Source organism: Rhincodon typus, chromosome 1 (genome assembly GCF_021869965.1).
Source record: "Rhincodon typus isolate 14 chromosome 1, sRhiTyp1.1, whole genome shotgun sequence".
NCBI lineage: Eukaryota > Metazoa > Chordata > Chondrichthyes > Orectolobiformes > Rhincodontidae > Rhincodon > Rhincodon typus.
The window spans coordinates 167912719-167936043 of NC_063332.1; the positions used below are offsets into that span (position 1 = coordinate 167912719).

The following is a 23325-nucleotide window of genomic DNA, read 5'->3' on the forward strand; positions in this document are numbered from 1 at the left end:
GCTTAGCTCAGTTTAAAGTACGTTTATGAACTGTCTGTTCGGTTCTTTGTTTGGTTGACTGTTCATTTGAATTGCAGTCAGTGTTGCTATATGAGCAAATGCAACTGCCTGTATGAACACTGTTCCAAAATCAGCTATAGAATAATTGATCAATTTGTTAATTTTTAAAGAGATGGTGTCTTGGCTAACACTTGTACATTTCAATTAAACTTTCCTGTCCATCTTCAAATATTGTATGTAGGAGCTCCGAAGATAGCATCTCTGACAGTGCAACACTCCTTCGTCATTACTCTATCAGTCTGGATTTTGTGTTCACAACTTGAGTGGGACTTGGTCTTGTGACTAGTTCAGTTGAAAGTGCTTATTCTTATGATCGCAGACATTTTCATTGCCAATATTAACAGTACCTTTCTGAGAGAACATCAGAATCACATGCTTTAACTCTCTTTAAATTCCTAATGCATGAAATCTAGCCAAGGAAGAGAATTTTCTCTTTGACCAATATTTGTGTTGTACTTTCTCTTTCTCTCTCACTCTTCCGGTATCTTTTCTACCCATACCACCACCACCCCCCCAACCACCCCAAACAGTATTGAGCTAAAATGGTAATGAAGTTTGTATGACTTTGTACTTACCAGAATAGACTAGCTGTTTCACTCACGGAGTATGGATAAAGTGAGTTGGGGGGGAAAAAAACCTTCGTCCATATTTGAGTGTCACCTCATTTCATGTGTGTTTATTTGTATGCATTTAACTGAAAACAAATTGAAAAGCACAGGTAAGTGTTCTGCAGGCGTCAGAACACTTGTACATTCATTGATTGTAGGTTCAAGGGATAAGTATGTTCATATGTAGCTACAAGCATCTGACTCAGTTTATTGCTGGTTTAGAAATTTGAGCTTGTATTATTTTGGAATTCTGACAAAATATATTTCTGAAGCAGCCACAATTTTAAATGTCCATAAGTTGCACTAAATCATTTAGGTGTTTTTTTTTTTAACAATGCTTTCAACAACTAGACCTTTTTTAAAATATATTTTTAAGGTCAATTTATGGGGGTTAAAATAAGAGTCTGGCATTAAATCAGATGAATCAGCTTCACAAACCTCTGTTCTGTTTAAGAGTTCCCACTAGGGAGAGTCTTTTTGGTATTATTTAATATGCTGGACAGTAAATGTTGAGCATTTTCATCCTTTTCAGTAAAATAAAACAAAGAACTGTGGATGCTGAAGATCTGAAACCAAAACAGAAATAACTGGAGAAACTCAGCAGGTCTGGCAGCATCCGTGAAGAGAAAGCAGACTTAACGTTTCAATTCCAGTGACTCTTCTTGAGAAATTCAGTTCTAAAGGAGAGTCACTGGACTGTCTCTGCTTTCTGTCCATGGATGAACATAGCAAGTCTGGCAGTAACCTTTTCAGGGCTGCAGTCGCTCCTTTTGATTATCAATGGATTCAAACTCCACCTTTAGTCATTGTCTAGGTACCTTCCTGTTAAGCTCATTTTGAGGAAGGAAAGATTTGCATTTATTCTGTGCGTTCATGACTTAAGGACATTTCAAAATGCTTCACAGCCAATGAGGTAGTTTTGAAATGTCAGCACTGCTGCATTGTAGAAACATACCAGTCAATCTGCATGCAGCGTGTCCAACAAACAACAATGTGATAATGATTAGGCAACCTGTTTAGTGCTGTTCTTTTGAGGCATGAATTTTGGCCAGAGCACAGAAAGTTTCCTTGCTCTGTTTCAAAATTGTGCCATGGAATATTTTAAACACGTTTTAGAGGACAAGCAGAGTGCCCTTTTAAAGTTTCATCTGAATGGTGCACCTGTGATAGAGCACTCCTGCAATAGGAATGTCAGCCTGGGTTATACATTCAAGACCTTTTGTGGTCTTGAGAATTTTGTTGGATGGTTGGTAAAAGTTGAAATCTTCTGCAATTCTGTTCTGTTTGCTAGCTGATATTTCGGAGTGAAACTCTCTTTGAAATGGAACCTTCCTTCTTTCATAACCATTTTCATGTTTAAAATAAGCCGTAAAGGAGGAATTGCATAGACACACCCAATGAAACCTTTGGGTCTCTGCTGTCATGTATAATTCTTAATTGTTTTTTCCTCTCTTATTCAACATGCATTGTGATTTCTACTCCCAACCTGAGCTAGTTGGCCTTCAGCTAGGTGCATGCTTGTATTTGGCATTTAACAATGCCTGCGTAGGAGAATTGAACACCTATCCATTTTTTTTATTGTACCTTGGTATTACACACAATTTAGAGTAGAGCACCATTCATTCAATCATGGCAATACATGTTAGTTGCAACCACAGAAAAATGCCCCCAGTTGTACCAGTGTTTGTTTCCATTTCTCAAGCCAATCATTTATATAGCCAGTTCTGAAGAAGTCAGTTTGGGCTTGAAATGTTAACTGTGTTTCTTTCTGCACAGTTGCTGCCAGACCTGTTGGTTTCATAGAATCCCTACAGTGTGCCCATCAAGTCCAAGCTGACCCTCACAGCATCCCACCCAGACCTATCCCCCATAACCCACCTAATCTACACATCCCTGAACACTTTGGACAATTTAGCATGGCCAATCCATGTAGCCTGCACATTTTTGGACTGTGGGAGGAAACCGGAGCACCTGGAGGAAACCCACGCAGACACGGGGAGAATGTGCAAACTCCACACAGACAGTCACCCAAGGCTGGAATCAAACCTGTGTCCCTGGCGCTGTGAGGTAGCAGTGCTAACCACTGAACCAGTGTGCCGCCCCTAAATTCTCCAGCACCTTCTGTTCTCATTCACATCGCTTCTTTGAGTGAGATGTGTGCAATGTTATAACTCATGTTAATGCTGTAGGGCCTTGTTAATTGGGACTATCTCAAATTAATTTTGAAGAGGTATCTTTCAGCCAACAGAGGAAGTAGTTTCAAGAAAAGACGAGCTGCACAGAAAATTAACACGTGGTTGTGGATAATTCTGAGTGTTTAAAGAATTGTGCTGACAACCAATTTAGGCTTGTCAGTTGGGCTTGCAACTTTGCACACTTGCAGCCACATATATTAATGCACAGGACCCTGTTCTTTGCAAACAGAAAGAACACTTGCATGCACTGTGCCAGTTTCAACGTAACAGAATGGGCTGACCGCCATTCGCTGCTTCATTTCTCAGAGCAATGCCCTGACCAATTTGAATTGACCTGCCTGATTTTAAAATTTAAATAAAGCATGGCAGTTAACTGTCAATCATTGCTAATCAGTCATTCTCCATGATGATGCCCCAACTAATCAGACCCCATTTTCCAACCAAACAGCATTCTTTTCTCGTGTAGTATAATTTCCCCTTAATCTATTGTTCCTGTAAATTGTCCTAATGAGCGCAAAACAAAAAGTTTTCACAGCATGTGCCTTTTTCCAGCAGTAATTAGGAAAAGCAGAGAATCTGGACAGGGCACATCCTCAGAGCAAAGTGACCCCCTACAGGGAGTATTTCAAGGCAAAGGAGGAATAATACATTGATGCTATACCGATGGCTTGAAAATTAAAGCAAGTTATTGGAAAATGAAAATACTGACATAGGACAATGAGACATGGTGAAGATGATGAGTGAAGCACCAGACTTTGATTTGAATATGATGGAGAGGAACAAGAGGGTCTTTTTTTTAGTTTATTTTAATAATATTATGCCATGAATACATATAATTACATGAAAATATTTAAGCTGTAGTTCACCGATTTGCCTTAAACACTGATATTGTGTTAATTTTCATAGTACACCAGAGTTTGACAATACCTATCTAAACCTCTCACTGTAGAGCAGTTCAACTGTTTAAGGATATTTAGGGATTAGAAATAAATGCTCCTCCTGTCAGAAGTGCTCACATCGTATTAACATATTTTTAAAGCTATCCTCTCCCTTCTCAATTTGCAGATGCTGTACAAAATGCAGCCACTGTAGACAGATGGCATATTGGCTGCTTCTTGGATATCGACCATTAGAGGACATAATGATGTTTAACATTTTTGAGTGACAGCATTTCTTTGTTTGGAGGCTATTGTGTTGATATGATGCCATCTATGTCACTTTGATCCGCTTCATCTTTTTTCTTTCCTTCCTCCAACAAATTGATGAAGGTGCTGTCCCTTCAGTATCGCATCAATTGCTTGATGAAGGTGCACACTGCACAATAATGTGCCACATGACCTTTGGTTGGCTTAGAGGTAATTGGTAACTGAATAGTTTCAAGCTGTGGTACAGGATGAGACACTCATATTCCAGCAGGTTTAACTTCTCATGAACTTAACTTTGAAAGAGTGTGTATCAGGCACTCCCTCAGTGCTGCATGTCGTCAAGGTTATAGAAATTGTAAAATCCCTACGGTGTGGAAGCAGACCAGTTGGTCCATTGAGTCCACACCGATTCCCCGAGGAGCATCCCATCCGGACACACCCTGTAACCCTGCATTTTCCATGGTTAATCCACCTAGCCTGCACATCCCTGGACACCATGGGCAATTTAGCATGACCAATCCACCTAACCTGCGCCTCTTTTGGATTCAAGTTATGGGCTCACATTCTAGAGAAGCTATGACTTTCTGACTTGGAGGTGATTGTACCACCATTGAAGCAAGGCTGACAGAGCAAGACTAGGAGCCTGATTTGCTGACTCCTGTGTCTGGCCCTCTGCACCTGCCCTATGAAGAAGTATTTGTTTACCCCTTGAACTTGGTAGTCAAATGATTTCCACATCTTGGCATTGTGACATTGAACTCCAGTTCTTTCTGGAATCAGTTTCTTGTGAGTCTTGAAAAAGGGGCTAGGTTCCTTTGAAGTGCTGACAGACATCTGGGATTAAATAGGTAAAAATACATCTGTTGGCTTAACACTTCAGCAAGCAACTTCAGTTTAAACATCATACCTGCTGCCTTTACTAAATGCTACTATTCTGTCTGTAAACACTTCACTCATTAAAAAATAAACACCCACAAGAGTTTCTGAATCAGTACTACTTAGTCTAGTTTGTTGACTTAAATTAAGAGTATCCTTTGGAAGTAAGAGCTTGCAGTTTTATTGAAGTCTCAAATATTGTAGTCTAGTTTTAAAATACTGACTGTACAACATTGTGTTATCTGGTGCAGATATGGAGACATGACTAATACAGTAAATATGACCTATACATAGCCAACATTCACCGTGCCAAAATGAAAGTCGAGGCAGAGTAAGGTACTTGGCTTTACCAACTTGTTCAAACTGCTGTCTGCATGCAACCTGTGGGGGGAGAAAAGTTTTGAACAGTTATATCATTGATCAATACAGCACAGATGAGATCCATTTTCCCATCGTGGGTGTTGCCTCTCTGAAACAACTAGTCCCATTCCCTATCCACTGTCCTTTATAACCCTCTAATAACCCTACCACCTCCCCTACTTTTACGTATTTATCCTATTTTATTTTGAATTTTATTACTGAAACTGCTTCCTCCATTCTTCAGGTCGTGCACTCCAAGTCATTACAACTCACTGCACAAAAGAAAGTCTCATTGCATATTGTTCAGGATTGTGTGTATCTCTCTCTCTCTCTCTCTCACTCTATTATTGTCTTGCTTGGGTAATTCTGCTACCCAATTAAGTTCATAAATGGCCTCCTATGTACACACCTTTCAGATCAGACTGTATGACTAGTATTGTTTTATGCTCTATAGATTGAGAACATAAATCTTGGCTTATATGTTTTCCTAGTTGCTAATCCACCAACGTGCTAAAAAGACATTTAGTTGATCCACAATTGAAACTGCTTAATAAAACATTCCTTGCCAGAAGACAGTCTCCAAATCCAGTGAATTCATTCAAGTATGAGAAGCAAATGGCAGCATGATATGGCCAATGCAAGTCACCTCCAACAGGTTAAGTTCTGAATTATAATGACAGGTTGCATTAATTTGGCATATATGCTTTAAACTTAGATGATTGAGAGTGTTAAAAATTAAAATGTTTAAAATGATGAATTGAGTAGATACAGTAGAAACCATCCCATTCAGAAAAGTGCTGGAAATGCTGAGGATATCAAGCAGTCTGAAATAAAGTTAACACCTCCCTTTTGTTTTCATAATCTGTGGCACATGGACATTGCTGACCCTCTAGTATTTATTGCCCATCCCTAAAAGCGCTGGAGAAGGTTCTAGTGAGTTGACTTCTTAAACCACTGCAATTCTTGGCAGTACGGTGCACCTATGCTCTGTTAAGAAAGAGTTGGAAGATTTTTGACCCAGCAACAGTGATTGAACCATGGTGTAGTTCAAAGTCAGGTTGGCATGTGGCTTTGGAGAGAAACTTGTAGATGGTGCTACCAGGCAGCCCTTGTCCTACCAGGTGGTAGAGATTGCAGGTTTTGGATGGCCCTGTGGTAGGATCCTTGGTGAATGACTGAAGTACATCTTGTAGATGATACACAATACCATTTTTGTTTGTCAATAGTGAAGGCAGTGAATGCTGAAGGTGATGAGTGGAATGCCAATCAAGCAGCTCTTGGTAGCCAGCCCTTCATCTTAAAATGAAAGCAACGTCCAATTGAATATGGAATTCTTTGTACCCAAAGACTCTGGATTCTAGGCCAGTATAAATTTTCAAGACTTGGACCAATGTTTGTTCTGTGTGGATGTTGCAGTATATGGATCAGACATGGGTAAATGGAGTTAAGCTACAGATCTGCCATGGCCTTATCAAATTGCAAAATTGGCTTGGAAGAAAGAATGCATCGTGATTCTGTAGCACCTTCCATTCCCTCCGGATGTCCCAAGTGCTTTACGGCCAACAAAGTATCTTAAAGGTGTTGTCACTTTTGTAACACAGTAAAAGCAGCAGCTAATTTGCACACAGCTAGCTGTCATGAGAGAACTTTGATCGTGACCAGATAATTTGTATTTTTTGGTGATGTTAATTGAGAGGTGAATGTTATCTAGACAATAACTGCTTTGCTCTTTAATGCTGTCATAGGATCATTAACTCCACATCCGAAAAGGCAGACTGGCCTGCTTCGATTTCAATGTAAATCTATTTGATTTCTAGCATGGACTCCAATTGTCATGAATGCTAAATACATCAATTAAAATTCTGGTTTGACATTTAAGGTATTTTTTTTTAAATACCAGCATTAGTGCTCCCTTCTGTCATTAATAGGATGCAAAATTAGGAGGAACTTCATAATTTGAGAAGTCATCTATTTGATATGTAAAAATAGCAAGTTAGATCGTTTGCAATAAAGATGGCTGATAAATACTAGTCTTGCCATTGACAAGACTCCTATCTGTGAAATTAATTTTTAAAAGCCTGAAATTTTTTATTCCAATAATTTATAATGTGTAGCATTAGTAGACTTGATTTGGCGTGCCTTCTTACATCAACTATTTGTACCGATCTGACCTCTGTGCTTTTTATTTTGTGGAATTTCTGATTCTCTGTCAATCTGTCTTTGGACCAGCATTGGTGTAGTTTGTCTCGGCAAAATGTAAGTACCCTCATCCTGTTAAGATTCAGGGGGAAGCAAAGGAGCCCCCTTCAGTGAACTATTGCTTTTCCTAGCAAGTTCACAAAGAATGTAACAAAGGTCCAGATACCCACATATGGTTATTTTTGTAGCAGTGATTTAATGAGGTCAGATTCTTGTGAAGTGTCTGCAAACAATAGTCTAGCCAAAGCAGCATACCATATGTACTTTGAAAAGGGAAAAAAGATCCCATCACATGTTACCAAAAGTCCCTGTTTATTATTTTGAAATGCAAGCAAGGTAAACACAGTCTGGATCCAAGATTTCATGATACCATACTTACTATTTTGATGTTTGCATTCAGTTGTTTTGTGCATTTTTGCCATCCATTTATGAGGATTTCAACATTGGTAAAAGTAGTGGATTGTTTTTATTCTGTAATTTTTGCCAGCTGTACAGACTCAGCAGTTCACAGGTCCTTGTTTCTGATTGAAATTAGCTCTTCCTGAGGCTTTGCACCCATTTCATTGACATTCTATATTCTTCCACATAGCCTTTGCTCTTTCGGTACTAACTTTCCTTGGGTTTCCCTTCCTCTTCATTCTTTTAATCACCATATCCCTCTACCTCTAAGTTTTCATCAAAGGCTCCCCCCGTTCCTCCAAAGTTTCAAAAACCTGCAAAAATGCTTAGCCCTTCAGTTGCTGTGTGAAGCCTGTCCACTAGCTCTCTTCTGATAACCATCTCAGTGAGTCTGCCAGGTCCCTGTATAAACACTAATTGAGCTGGTAGTTGTTGTGATTCTATATCAAGTATGTTGTCATAAAGTAACCTACCAGTCCTTTCTGTGAAGTGACAGAGAGAGATTATATGATTCAGGCCTAAGCAACTGAGACTTGGGTTACAATTGGAGAAAATGGTTAAAAAGCACAGAATGAAGCAGATATTACAATCGTAATAATAGCAGAATAGTCATAAGAAAGAGGAGCAGGAGTCGGCCCTTTGGCTCCTTAAGCCTGCCCTACCATTCAACAAGATCATGACTGATCTGTCCCAGGCCTCAGTTCCTCTTTCATCTTTGTCTCTTCTATCTCCTCATAGCCGTCAACTCCCTGCTAAGTCCAAAATGGATCTCCTTCTTCTTTAAATAGTTGGAGCGTCTAACAAGCACAATTCTCTGGTGTAAAGAATTCCAGACATTGAGAGAAGAAATTCCTGCACGTCCCTGTTTAAAATGAGTGTTCCATTATTCTGTAATGATGTTTCCTAGTTTTGAGATTCTCCTACAAATGAAAATGTCTTCTGAAAATCTATCCTGTCAGGTCCCTTTAGAGTCTTGTATGTTTCAGTAAGATCACCTCTCATTCTTCTAACCTCTAATGAATAGAGGTCTGGCCTATCTAACCATTCTTGATTGGTCAACCTGTTCACTCCAGAAGTCAGTGAAATGAATCTCTTTTGAACTACCTTCAATGCCACTAAAACGTTTTTGTAACTACATGGACCAAAACTGTACATAGTACTCCAGCGGTGGCCTCACCAATACTGTTGTAAAATGACCACCCTATTTTTAAACTCTGACCCCCCCCAGCAGTAAAAGCCAAAATTCTATTTGTTGACTTAATTCCTTCCTGAACCTGCATATTAACATTTTTTGTGTTTAATGCACAAGAACACCGGATGCATCTACATTGCAGAGATAGTAAGAACTGCTGATGCTGGAGTCTGAGATAAAGTGTGGAGCTGGAGGAACACAGGCCAGGCAGCATCAGAAGAGCAGGAAAGCTGACGTTTCGGGTCGGGACCCTTCTTCAGAAATCTACATTGCACTTTTTTGCAGTCTATTTCCATTTAAATAATAGCTTGTCTCTTGATTGTTCCTACCCAGGTCTATGTCATCATATTTTCCTCCACTAAGCTCCATCTACCAAGTCTTTTTCCCCACTAACTCAACCTAAGTATATCCCCTCACAGATTCTTTATATCCTCATCATAACATGCCCCCACCTGTATTTTTTTGTGTCATCAGCAGATTTGGATATGTTGCATCCTGTGACCTCCTCCAAGTCGTTACTGTAGATGGTAAATTATTGAGGCTGTAGGGCCAGCATTCTCTTGAATTTTCTTTCCAGCTGTGCTGGCCTCTGAGGTCCATGCACAGCAGCAATTTCCGTAATCGGACATTCAGTGCCACAATCTGTGTGCTGATGCCAGTGGCCATGAGAACAACCTTGGAGCGGCTGTGCATGCACATCCGTGCAGCTTTGAAAGGACATTGCCTGTGACTTGATCCTTGTGGCACTGCACTAGTTATGTTTTATCCAACCTGAAAAAGGTCCCATGAATCCCAACTTTCTGTCTTCTGTGTAAGTGTTAACTACTTCTCAATCTGTGCTAATATATTACCTCCAATACCACGAGTACCTATCTTCGTGAGAGCTGTGAAACTGACAGTGACTTCAAGGTCCATATGTATGTGGTTAAATGTGGAAATTTAGAAATTGTTGTCAGTGGTTTCCACAGACTGCACTGCTAGAAGTAGAATTGAACATTTTCTGTGCTGTAACAGTTCTGTGGCTTCTGTGAAATCACTGGATTTGATGTAAAGCTGCATTTATTAATCTCTGATCTTGCTGTGAAACTGCCAAGATCATCATCTCTAGCTGATTGAGATGTAAATAGAATTCTAACAATGTATTCAATCAGTATTACTATTGAATAACCAGTCTGGCTCTGAAAACAGCTAATTATATTTTTGTGAAATTGGCAAGATTTTCCTCTCAGAAAATTTCCATATATTTTCAGTTTAATTTCTTCAAGTTTGTTTATAATTTTTTTTTTTCCCTCTTTCTCCCACTCCCCCCCTCTCTCTCTCTCTCTCTCTCTCTCTCTCCCCCCGCCCCCCCTCCACCCCTCCATAAAACATAGAAGATAATCAGTGGGCTTTACTCTATATGAATGCCAGAGACCTCTTTAGCTGGCAACACAGAAACAAATTGATGTTGAAAAAGGATGAAACTCATACCACAGGATTTACTTGATCCTTGTGGATACTTTCTTCAAGTTCAGCAAGAAATACTGTCTTGGTTTCTAGGTTGAATTACTGATCCATGCCAAGTTAGCTTGCCTCGGTTAACTTGCTACCATTAGCATCAATCCCTCTTTAAATAATGATTTAAATCATTCCAAGGTTTCCACATTTGATAGCCATCGATGATTCCTGCAGCAACAATGCATGTGTGTATCAGGGGGGATAAGATCAGCAATGATTTTGATGTCTCCTGTGGTTAAAATAGCTTGTGCACATTCACTATCGCAACTTGTAGACAAATGATGGAGAGACTAGATTATGAACACAGGTAGCATAAACCTGGCTTGCTTCCCTTGAGCTAAGAAGTCAGGCGAAGTGATCCAGTCAAGCTATTTAACATGGCAATGGAGGAATACGAAGAAAGGTTACTCGTTGCTATCTAAACTTGAAGGAATGATGTACAAGGAAAAGACTGACTTAGTAGTGTCAACATTTTTTTTGTCAAGCAAGTTCTGTTCTGTTCATCTCATTATAGTGCGTTTTCCTTTTTTTTTTTCAGCACACTGTTATGAGCAGCCTTCTGTATCACTGCATGTGAGTACAACTGAGAGAGTGCATTGTTTCCTGGTGTCCCTTATTACTTGAAAGGAAATGACTGAGGGAAGATACCATAGAAGTGTTTGAAAGTTTGAAAGGTTTGGAAAAGTTTGACCCATTCATTTCTGCTTCCATTTAGAGAAACACAAAGAATCATGTTTACAAATTAAGAACAACAAGACAGTAAGAAATGCAAAAGAATATTCTATTCACAAGAAGGACAGCAGCAGATTACTGGTATGGCAGGTGGAATAAGAAATCTTAATGGATTTCATGAAGAAGCCAGCCAGGTTCTTGTCAACCAATGAGTTTTGGGAAATAAACTAAAGAAACAATGCACGATTGGGATTGATTGACTGTGAATCTTTTCCTGACCAAAACTGTAAAAAGAGTAATCTCTATCATGATGCCACTCTGTGTACAATATCGGCTATATAAAAAGCAGGATTCATTCTTGTGTTTGTAGAGTGAAAGATGAGCATCTTATTTTGGGAATCCTGAAGACCTCCAGCTTTAACCAAGTTAAGATCTTTCAGAACATTACAATTAAACCAAGTTCCAGGCAATGACCACCTCCAACGACGTGAATCCAAAAATCACTCCATGACATTCAGTGCCATTACCGTTGCTGAATCCCCACAATCCACACCCTTGGAGTTACTATGGTCCAGAATCTGAACTGGGCCACTCCTATAAATAGTGCGATTACAACAGCACACCAGAGGTCAAGAATTCTCTGCGAAGTCATTCACCTCCCCATGGCCTGTCGACTATCTACAAGACACAAGTCAGGAATATAATGGCGTGCTTCTCATTTACCTGCATAATTGTTGCTCCAACAACACTTAAGAAGCTCAATACCATCTGAAGAAAAGCAGCCCGTTAGATTAGCAGCCCATTTAACACCTTCGCCATTCACTCATTCTACCACTGAGACACAGTCTACACATGAACACTGCAGCAACTCACCAAAGGTACTCAAACGACACTTTCCAAACCCATGACCTCTGCAGATATGTGGGAGCACTACAACTGTAAGGTCGTCTCTAGGCCTCACATCATCCTGACCTAGAACTAATATCGCCATTCCTTTACTGCAGTTGGGTAAAATTCCTGGAATGCCCTCTCTAACACCATTGTGGATATACCTATGCCATAAGAAACTGCAGTGATTCAAGAAGGCAGCTTGCCACCACCTTCTTAAGGACAGTCAGGGATGGGCAATCACTGCTGGCCTAGTCAGTAATGCCCAAATTGACTTTTTTTCAAAAGTTCATTTTATGCAAATATTTTAAAACACCTCCTCGTTTTTAATTGCAAAGTTGGTTAAGTAGAAAGAACAATACAGCACAGGAACAGGCCCTTCAGCCCTCCAAGCCTGCACTGACACTTTGCCCTTCCATACTAAAATTGTCTTCACTTTTCGGTTCTGTTTCCCTCTGTCCCCTTCCTATTTATGTATTCGTCCAGGTGCTTCTTGAATGCTGCTATTATGTATGCTTCTACTAGCTCCCTGACATTGCGTTCCAGGCAGTCACCACCCTTTGTGTGAAAAACTTACCTCACACATCTCTTTTAAACACTCCCAACCCCCGTACATACCTTGAACCTGTGTCCCCTGGTAATTGACCCCTCCGCCCTGGGAAAAAGCCTCATACTTTGCACTCTATCTGTGCCATTCACAATCTTATAAACTTCTATCAGGTCGACCCTCAACCTCCTGCGTTCCCGTTCCCAGTCTATCTGACCTTTCTTCACAGCTAAGTTCCTCCATACCAGGCAGCATCCTGGTAAACCTTTTCTGTACCCTCTCCAAAGCACGCTGGTTGGAGCACACTGCATCCTGACTAGTTACCAATATAATCGTGCAGCTCATCAGTTTTTAAAATTAATTTACAGGGTGAGGGCGTCACTGGGTAGGCTGGCATTTATTGCCCATTCCAATTGAAGGCAGTTGAGTCAACCACGTTGCTGTGGATCTAGAGTCACCTGTAGGCCAGACCAGTTTCCTTCCCTAAAGGGCATTTGTGAACCAGATGGGTTTTTCTGACAATTGACAATGGATTCATAGGCATCATTAGACTCCTAATTCCAGATTTTAATTGAATTCAAATTCCACTGTCTGTCATGATTCCAATGCAGGTGCCCAGGACATAACCTAGGCCTCTGAATTAATAGTTCAGCAATAACAGCACTAGGCCATTGCCTAGTTGAATAGTTATGGAATGTTCTCTTGTTTAACACTTTTTAATTTTTTGTTAAGTAAAGGGATCACACTGGGTTTCCATAACTGCACCGCTAGGTTGAGGTGGAAAAGAAAGAAAAATTTCCAGTGATAAGTGTTTCAAAAATAACAGTTAAAGGATGATGGACTAAACAGTAATTGGAGGTAAAAGCAATTTAAAGGTAACCTATACAACTGATATATTTTCACTATTTTCTGTGATTGCTTTGGATAATTAAGGGGATAATTGTGACTTGGCTATTTTGACCAGAAGACGTTGAAAAAATGTTGTTGTGCTAACAGTAAAACTGCACTTAACCACAGAAAATCATTCAGAGCTATGAAAGGAACCAATTACGCTGAAAGATTTATGGAAATGTTAATCTTATTATCTTAAGGGTTTTGATCAAGGATAATTAATCAAAGTTTATTTGTTTGAAGTTGGTTGAAATGCAGCAATTGAACTTTGCAGTACCGTATACATAGATTACAGTGCTGCCAATATTTTATCTCAGGAATTTAAATCCTTCAAGCTCCTTCCCTTGAATTGACTAGAAAATAACGAGTGGTAGAAATTTACAAGGATTTAATGCTGCTGAAAAGTCCCAGTTGGACCCAATGTCAAAATCTGAAGGAGTTTGATATAACATTGTGCTGCTCGCAACCCATTTTATTTTACAATGAGTTCACTTTTTTTCCATTTGCTATCTGTGAACCTGCTTTGCCTGTTAATGGTATTTGAGTTATGATCTATATTCGGAGGTATACAGTCACAGCAGTCAGTGTATTTTAATGGAGCAAGTTAATTTTGTGAAGTACTAACTGGTTTTTATAGTATTTGGATAAACCTTCCACTTGTTTATCTTCCTTATCTATTTGGCTTGGCTTTTACAGTCATTGCATTTCTTCATAAGTTGCTATCAATGTCCCTCTACCTGTCAGAAACTGTCATGATGTGATTGTTCCTTTGAACCTGTTTGGTTGGTTTGTAGATTACTGTCTACAAACTAGCTGCCAAAGAATCTTGTATCATAACACTATCTATGGTATTCAAAAATTACTTTGGCTATAAGCATTCAGGGAGATGGAAGGCATTTGGGGCAGCCTGGTGGCTTAGTGGTAAGCACTGCTAAATTACAGCGCCAGGGACCCAGGTTGGGCGACTGTGTGGAGTTTGCAAATTCTCCCCATGTCTGCGTGGATTCCTTCTGGGTGCTTTGGTTTCCTCCCATGGCTCAAAGATGTGCAGGTTAGGTGGATTGCCCATGCTAAATTACCCATTGTGTCCAGAAATGTGCATGCTAGGTGCATTAGCCATGGGAAATGCTGGGTAGGAGAGTGAGTCTAGGAGAAGAGTTCTTTGGAAGATCGGTGTGGACTTGATGGGCCGAATTGTCTGCTTCCACACTGTAGGGATTCTTAGATGCTGACATGAAGGGCACAAATAAATAAGCCAGGCTATCTGACATTCTCCGTACTTCTTTTCCAATCCATCTGCAAAAAGATTCACACCCATTATGGGCCATCAGTTCACTACACGCCACTGAGTTTTTTGTTCAGCTATTATTACAAGATTTCCTCTGTCTGTGTTTCCCCACCTTCTGTTAAGAAATTCCAATACTTTTCTCACCAATCTTTGTTAATAGATGTCACTTGTAAACACTGCTTCCAAATATTCATGCAGTTCCCTACAATTATTACGATTGCTCCTTTGACCTCAGTCCCAGCAGCCAGATGTAAAGTTTTTTTCTCTTCCATCTCACTGAACCTCTATTATTCCTCACACAAAGACTGAAGAGCAAAAAACAGCTAAGAGTACCATGCATTCTATTGTAATTCATGAGTGTCTATGAAATTAAAATAAAGTGAAGTATTTCTATGGGCCTCCGCCAAATAGATCCCAAATGAAATTAGTTAGAGCAGTGCACTTCAACTAATAGGTGGCTGATTAAAGCATCTGCTTTAATGGTTCTAATGGCATCAGTTTAGACCATAAAATGTGGGAAGAGAAATAGGCCATTCAACCCATGGAGTCTGCTACACCACATAATGAGATTACGACTGATCTAATAATCCTCAACTCCACTTTCCTGCTTTCTCCCCATAACCTGTGATTCCTTGCTGATTAAAGAAACCTGTCTGTGTCAGCCTTGAATTTACGTAAAGACCCAGCCTCCACAGTTCTCTGTGGTAAAGAATTCCATAACTTCACTTCCCTCTGAGAGTCAAGATTTCTCCTCATATTTGTCTTAAATGGGTGACCCCTTACTCTGAAATTATGCCCTCTGGTACTAGAAGTTCTCACAAGAGGAAACAGTCTATTTGCGTCTATCTTGTCAAGATCCGTACTAATCTTGTGTTTCAATAAGGTCCCCTTTCATTCGTCTGAACTTCAACAAATGCAAGCCCAACCTACTAAACCTCTCCTCATAAGACAATGTCTCCTTACCGGAATCAAACTAGTGAACTTTCACATTAGGGCAATATCAGTATGGTTCCAGGCCCTTGCCCAGACTGGAGTTGGGATAGATAAACCCCCAGAGCACTCTTCTGCATCTGCTCCGTGTTGTCCTAACCTGACTCTACTCGATGCTAAAATTAAACAAAAGAACTGTGGATGCTGGAGATCTGAAACTAACAAAAACAGAAATTGTGGGAGAAATTCAGCAGGTCTGGCAGCGTCTGTGGAGAGAAAACGGATTGAACGTTTTGAGTCCCTGTTTTCTCTCCACAGATGCTGCCATACCAGCTGAGTTTCCCCAGCAATTTCTGTTTTCTTTTGCTTCAGTACTCGACATTAAGATTAATGAGGAACCATTGGAGGCATTATAGCCTTTGGCTGATAGTGCCATATGGGAAATATCAGATCAGCTGGCCATTATGTATCGCTACCAATGAAATGGGAATCTGAAGAAAGACTAACTGATCTGCTTTGCACTGTGGGCCAAAACTCAAAATGATTTCACTTCCCAGTTCGGAGTTGGTTGTTGTCATTAAAAGGCACCAATTCACAGAAACCTGTGGGTGTTTCTTTCATTGCATGTTAAAGATAATTCAAGCAATGATGTCAGCTGCAGAATATAAAAATGAGAGCCCTAAAAGTCCATTTAGCATGCTGCAAAGCTGAACCATGTTTAGATCAGAGCTTGTTGCCTCTGATGAATATCCAATTGGCACAGACACTGCAAGTTAACTAAAGGAAGAGAGCCTTACTTTTCAATAATCTCTTCTGTGCTGATGCTCTGAAATTTGCCAAGAGGTTTTTTTTGTTGAAGAGAAAGGGGTTTCTTTGTAGTACACAGGAAACTGGGAGAACCGCCTCTTGGCCATGAACTTATTGGTGTTAGATGCTTGGCAATTCAGTATTTCACAAAAGATATCATGAGATGCTGTTGATTTAAACTTGCAGCTCGGCGAAGCTGATTTTTCAGGGTGCTTGTGTTTCTAGGGAAACAGCTACTGTAAAAGTAATTAGAAATGGAGGGCAGCACAACTTCCTCAGAACAAGGTCTCCGCACTCATTCCCTGACAGTGATTGAAACATTGGAGGAAGGAGATAGCAAGATGAAAGCAGTAGGGTGATGACCCTTATTAGAGCATCTTCCTCCCTTTTCCCCCCAGCAAGGAGCATGAATCCTTCTCTCTAGGGTAGGACACACAAGCTCACACTGGGGGTTGTTTATTTATGTTAGTATTTGGAAATAAGATGGTGATTAAAATGCAGTTAGCGGGTGCAAGATATTTCAGGAGAACAAATTAAAGAACAAGTTGTTTTGAAGTATTGTTATACTCCTGTTTATCACTGCTTGTGACAGCTTCAGTCTCTCGTACACATCTGGTAGAGTAAGAGGCAGTTTGTTTTTGTGCTTTACGGGAAGAATTTACTTTGGGTTGTTTTGGTTAATGTAGTTAAATGGTGTAAAAAAGCAGCAGGAATCCAACCAGTGTAAAGTACTCACATTTAAAAGAAATGTAGCAGTAAAATATAAAACTGTGCAAATGCTCATAGTAGTATAAAACTTCAAACTATTATTGAATGTTGTAGTCAAAGTGCCTTTCTAGCTTTGTATGCATGTCATTACTACAAACCATAGATCCTAAAATCAACCAGACTCGGCAAAGGTGGAAAGATGCTCAAAATCATGAAGTATCTTGACAGATTAAACAGAATGAACTATTAAGAGTCAAGAACCAGAGGTTACTGATTTGAGGTGAATGAGATAAAGAATCAAAGATGACATGAGGGAAAATTAATCTGCATGTGGTTAGAATAAGGAATATGCTGTCTGAGATGGTGACAGATGAAGATTCAATCATGGCTTTAAAAACAGAATCGGATAATTACCTGAAGAGAATAAAAAAATTGTGCGCTATGGAGAAATATCAGTGAAGTGGATCCAGCTGAGTTGCTCTTGCACAGACCCAGAACAGGCACAACAGGCTGAATGGCCTCCATCAGTGCTGCAAATATTCTATGAATTGATTACAAACTGTATTATGTGTTTATTTTTATAATGCAACCTCACTATTGCAAATACTTGGAATTGCTTATGATTGAACCTTGCTATAACAACACTTATTACCTGGAGTTCTATGCAATAAACATGTACAGAACCTTAATTAGACCACACGTAATTCTAGTATCTGCATTATCAAAAGGATATAGATAACTGGAGAAGGTAAAAATAAGATTATAAGAAATAATGAACTTCACAAGGATGATGCCAAAACATAGAGGAAAGTAACATGTTTTGTAAAAGGCTGAACAGATGGAGTCCCTTTGTTTCTGCAGAAGAGGTTGAGAAGTCCCCTGATTGAGGTTTATGTCTATGAATGTGTTTGATGAGGTAGACGTAGAAAAAAGAATGGTTCCTCTTTCATAGGGAGTCCAAATCCAGAGGACAAAAATATCAATATGATCATTACTGAAATCCGATCGGGAATTTTGGAGAAATGTCTTTCCCTTACAAGAGATAACAACATAGAATCATCCACTGCAAGGATCAGTTAAGCAGGTGAGAAGCTGAATTTAAAGGAAACCAGATAAATTTATGAAGGTGAAAGGAGCAGAAGGATATCCTGACATGCATGGATAAAGCCGGGGTGGAGGAGGGTTATGATGAGCATACCTGCTCAGAGAGGTTAGTTGGACTGAATGACCTGTTTCTGTGCTTGAACCTCTGTCTGCATTTGATATGACTGTTCTTCAGAGAGTTAACATTCTGAGTCTGACTGACTGGTATGACTTCTTCAGTGTTCTGAAGAAGAATCATACTTGACCTGAAACACTAATTCTCATTCTCTCTCCACAGATGCTGCCAAACTGGCTGAGTTTCTTGAGCATTCTCTGTGTTTGTTTCAGATTTCCAGCATAGCATTTTGTTTTTATCTATGTGTTACTTCACTGATCCGAATAAAAACTGCAGCATCCCCATCTCAATCCACTTGACCTTGCTGACTTCTACATTTCTCGGGCCATATTTCATCTCCTGTTTGTTGTTTAAAATAAAAGTAGATGCATTTACTCTAAATATTGTGAATTGGGCAGTTTTGCCAGCAATAGTGGTGTGTGCTGTATTCTGATATAAACCACAGAGATCTCTTCACTGCTTGTGTGTTTCTAGTGTTGTGTGCAGTTGCATGTGGAAATGATTATCACATAATGTAGTGTAATAAACACTATTCTTATCCTGTGGCTTCTCAAGCACTACAGTTAAAGATCCGTGAGAGACGAAAGTGTTTGGGTGGTGCAGGGGCCACCTATGCTGAAGTATCTACTTCGGTTGGTGGTGTACAGTTACGAATTAGACTGAAACCATTTTATATTTTACAGTCAACTTCTCTATTTCCTTTGACCTTTCAGGAGTGTATGTGGAGGAATGCCATTAGTGGAAAGGTCATCATGTGTTTCCCCACACAATGTTTGATCATTCATCAACATTATAGAAAGAAATACTAATATTTTCTATCCATTTTACAAAATACAATAAATCGACTTCTGGGGTAAGAAACTTCAATAGACAGATTTGTTTATTTATGTAACTGAATGGAATAAAATTACTACCTATTTGTGGTTCAGTTACCCAATGTTTAGCTCATAATGAGCGGTTGAATGGAACTGTCTAATCAATTGGGACTGCTGCATCCAAGTCATAATGTACTTGATCTAAGTACGGTCTTATTACTTTTTCAATGCAGAATTATGCTGAAAATTGGTTTAGAATTAAATTTAATCTACAATCAGGTAACAGATTTCAGTCTGGACTCATAACATTAACTATGTTTTCTCTCCACAGAAGCTGCTTGATCTGCTGTGTTTCACCAGCATTTTCTGTTTTTGTAATACATTTACATTCCTCCTCGTACACTGATCTAATACCTGGCTCTGATTTACATTTATCTCGTCTTTATATTTCTTTACTTTATATTTCTTACAACTTTTAATATTGCAAACACAAAGAAACAAAAATTAGCCTTCATACTATGACCCTGCGATATTCTAGAGCACATTTGCAGTTAATCAATTACTTTTGAAGTGTAAATAATGTTGTCATGGAGGAAATGCAGCAGCTAATTTGCACGGGACAATGTTCTCCAAGCCGTAATAAAAGAATGACCAACATCATTCCTTGATATTCAGAAAGGAATAACAGTTGGCCTGGATGCTGGAGAGAAACTTCCTAACCCTACCTCAAATAAAGCCATAGGATATTTTGTGTCTACCTGAGAGGGCAAATTGGACATCAGTTTAATGTCTCATCAGGTAAGACACCAGCAGTAAAGCATTCTCTCAGTTTTCTACCAAGTATTGACTGCTGCAAACACTAAGAACTATCTTCTAAGTATTGTTTGAATTATTGTCCACTGATTTTTATTGGGGGGTGGGCTTGGGGAGTGGGGAACAGCAGTGCACACCTGGCAGCACATAATGACTTCTATTTTTGACCAAATAGGAAGTTTCTTCTTTGATTGTATGCTCAATTACATCTGGTAAAACAAACAAGCATCTGGATTTTATCTTGTAGCTGAAACATGAAGTAAGTAATAAATATTGTTTTGTATGCTACTGATTATGCGAATTCCAGAAGCAAAAATTGATGTCTTTAGCCATGCAGAAAGTTTGATTAATCTCTTTGCAATGAAATTGATGGTGTATATTTATCATCAAATTTGAGCAGCCTTATTCCAGAAAATGATGACTCAACCCAAGTATGCTTTTAGTATCCAATGCATTGAGGGCTTTTGTAGCACAGTGGTCATGTCCATATCTTTGAGCCAGGAGGCCTAGGTTCAAGTCCCACCTGCTCCAGAAGTGTGTCATTATCATCTCTGAACACATTGAATGTAAAATACCTTTAATATCCAGTGATAGTGTAACAATGTAGAAATGGACAACCATAACCTATTGATTCAGTGATTACTCACATCTCGCTAAGCTTTGTTCTTTATATTTGCACATGAACAATTAATTGACACTTTGCAATATGAATTTACATGATTTTAATCAAAGTAGTGCTTAAATATTTCCTCTACATTGAAAAATGTGGAAACATTTATTGAACAAAGAACATACCTTTTAAACAAAAACAGAAATTGCTGGAAAATCTTAGCAGGTTTGAGCAGAACTTGTTCTGAAGAAAGGGCACTGGACCTGAAACGTTAACTCTGATTTCTCTTCACAGATGCTGCCAAACCTGCTGTGTTTTTCCAGCAATTTCTGTTTTTGTTTCTGATTTCCAGCATCTGCAGTTCTTTTGGTTTTATTTTAAACATACCTTTAAACACTTCTTCTGTTATGTGGGCATCAAGCTGCTACTTGCAGCTGGGTCACTTATGATCTTTGAAGCTTTTACTATAATTGCAAAGTAATTTCAAAAGTTAATCAATCACCCATGGATTACCAATGGGTCAAAGCCAAGAGTAAACTTCAGATGCAAAAGAGATTATAACATGTTAAACTTGCAGTTTCTCAAGACTGCACTCTCTATTGTGAATCGGCTTAGCTAAAAGGATTGTAAATGTTTCAGATAATATTCCTTTATTTTCTTTACACCCGATGCTGCTTTCCTTGACTGCACTTGTACCAGATTCACTCGTGGTCACATCAGTGGCAGCATAAACATTCCATACAGTTCTGCCTTTAGCCCGGATGGTGAGCTGATCCAGTGTGCCCCCACCAGCTTGTTGCAGAGTTTTAAGGGGCGCGTTGTTGTCATTGTGGGGAACATCGTCAGGCATGCAGCTGATGTAAGTTACTATCCTGCCGAAGCACCTCTGTCGCCGTGCCTGTGCTTTCGCTGCAGTTTCAAATCCTTGCTGAGGGAAAGGTTTACAAAACGAAATAGGCTTTGGAAAGGAAACAGACAGGTGATTACCTCAGTACAGAAGCTGAAACTGAGGCCTTCTAAGAGGTTTGGATTCTAATGGGATAATGACAAGAACATGTGCTTTAGGAGGCCCTACGTGAATGATTAATGAGCTTCCCACCCTCACCACCTCAGCATCCTGAATGGGACACCTGCGGCTTCCTGGAATCATTAACCCTTCAACTCCAAATAGGTTTTCCCAATGCACACATTCATACTTCCGTAAGGCAGCAGCAAAATATGCTTTTTGTTCATTTTAAATGTGTCATGCAATCGAATGAAAACTGCATGGAATCTCGAGCGCAGAAATTTAATTGTACTCTTGAAACTAACTTAAGAATCTCACTGTTACCATTAGTGAGCTCTAGAATACAACTTTGCTGCTGCATGTCATGTCAATGCTAACATTATCGTGTACACTTCGAGTCAGTACTCTATCTCAGACTCCGAGGCGATAAGCTGTTCTCATCTTGCACAAGGTCTATATGCAAGTCCCACAAGCTGCCTAGATTTGAGACTCAAAAGTCCGTCAGCAACTCCAAAGTAAATTCTCTGGATTGCACAGGAAAGTGGCTATGAAGTTGTAGTATTGGTGAATGTAGCAGGCTTAAATCTTTTTTTGGCTGTTGACTATAGAAGACTCGCATGTTCGGAGCCAGAAGCACAAACCTAGCGTTTTTTTCCCCTTTTTCCTGAGATGCAAGGGACAGTATTTGTTGTCCATCCCCAATTGTCCTTGAACAGAGAAGCTTGCTAGGCCATTTCAAAGAGCAAGTTAAGGGCAAATGACGTTGCTGTGGGTCTGTAGTCACATGTAGGTTACACCGCGGAAGGACAACAGATTTACCTCTCTAAAGAATATTAGTAAACCGTATTGGTTTATGACAATCAATAGTTTCGTAGGCACCACTAAGAAAACTAGCTTTCAACTCAGGACTTAGGAGCTGTTAAATTTGACCCCATGTCCCCAGAGTAAAAGCCTGTAGCCTGAGCCTCTGGATTATTTGTCTAGTGAGGTTACCGCTATAACCACCATCTTCCCACCTCATTTAATCCAATTAAATAAGCAAACAAAGTATGTAAGGTTTGCAAGGGACATAACTCCATGGCTAACATTTCAATACAGTACCTCAGGAGGTCTGCAAGATCAGAGGCACTGTCTAAACCAGAAACCAGTGTGCATGCAAAAATTCTGGAGCAGTACTTGAAGGAGAGCAGAATAGTTTTCATAGTTTAGGACAACATTGGTCCCTTGATCCAGCATTTACAAAAACATGTTAATTGCCCATTTTCTCTTATCCGCTTTTTCGGGGATCTTTCTGTGCCTTGACTACTGCATTTGGCTCCACGGCAGCAGTCACTGTGTAATTCCCTGGGGACCTAAGGCACTTTTAGTTAAATGATGGCAGAACAGAGTGTTTTATAATTGTTATTTCTGAACCTTCAAGTGGATTGTGTCAAGCGACACATTTAAAAAGCGCACAGAAAATACTTTTTAAATTCTATATGTGGTTAATTTAAAAGCTTAGATAGTACTGAGATTTCCTACCAATGCTCTCCAATCACTTGTACATTAACTGTGGGGAGAGGAGCACTCTGCATGTGTCCAACCTCTGGTTACTAAGACT

General features: G+C 39.6%; 1 protein-coding gene across 1 annotated transcript in view; it reads left to right on the forward strand.

Moving 5' to 3' along the window:
* tbck (TBC1 domain containing kinase) overlaps positions 1-23325 on the forward strand; it is a 147846-nt gene that overhangs the window by 95609 nt on the left and 28912 nt on the right. Inside the window, exon 22 of the mRNA XM_048611333.1 lies at positions 21419-21578. Coding sequence (XP_048467290.1) covers positions 21419-21578 — 160 coding nt within the window. The remainder of the gene's footprint in view (positions 1-21418; positions 21579-23325) is intronic.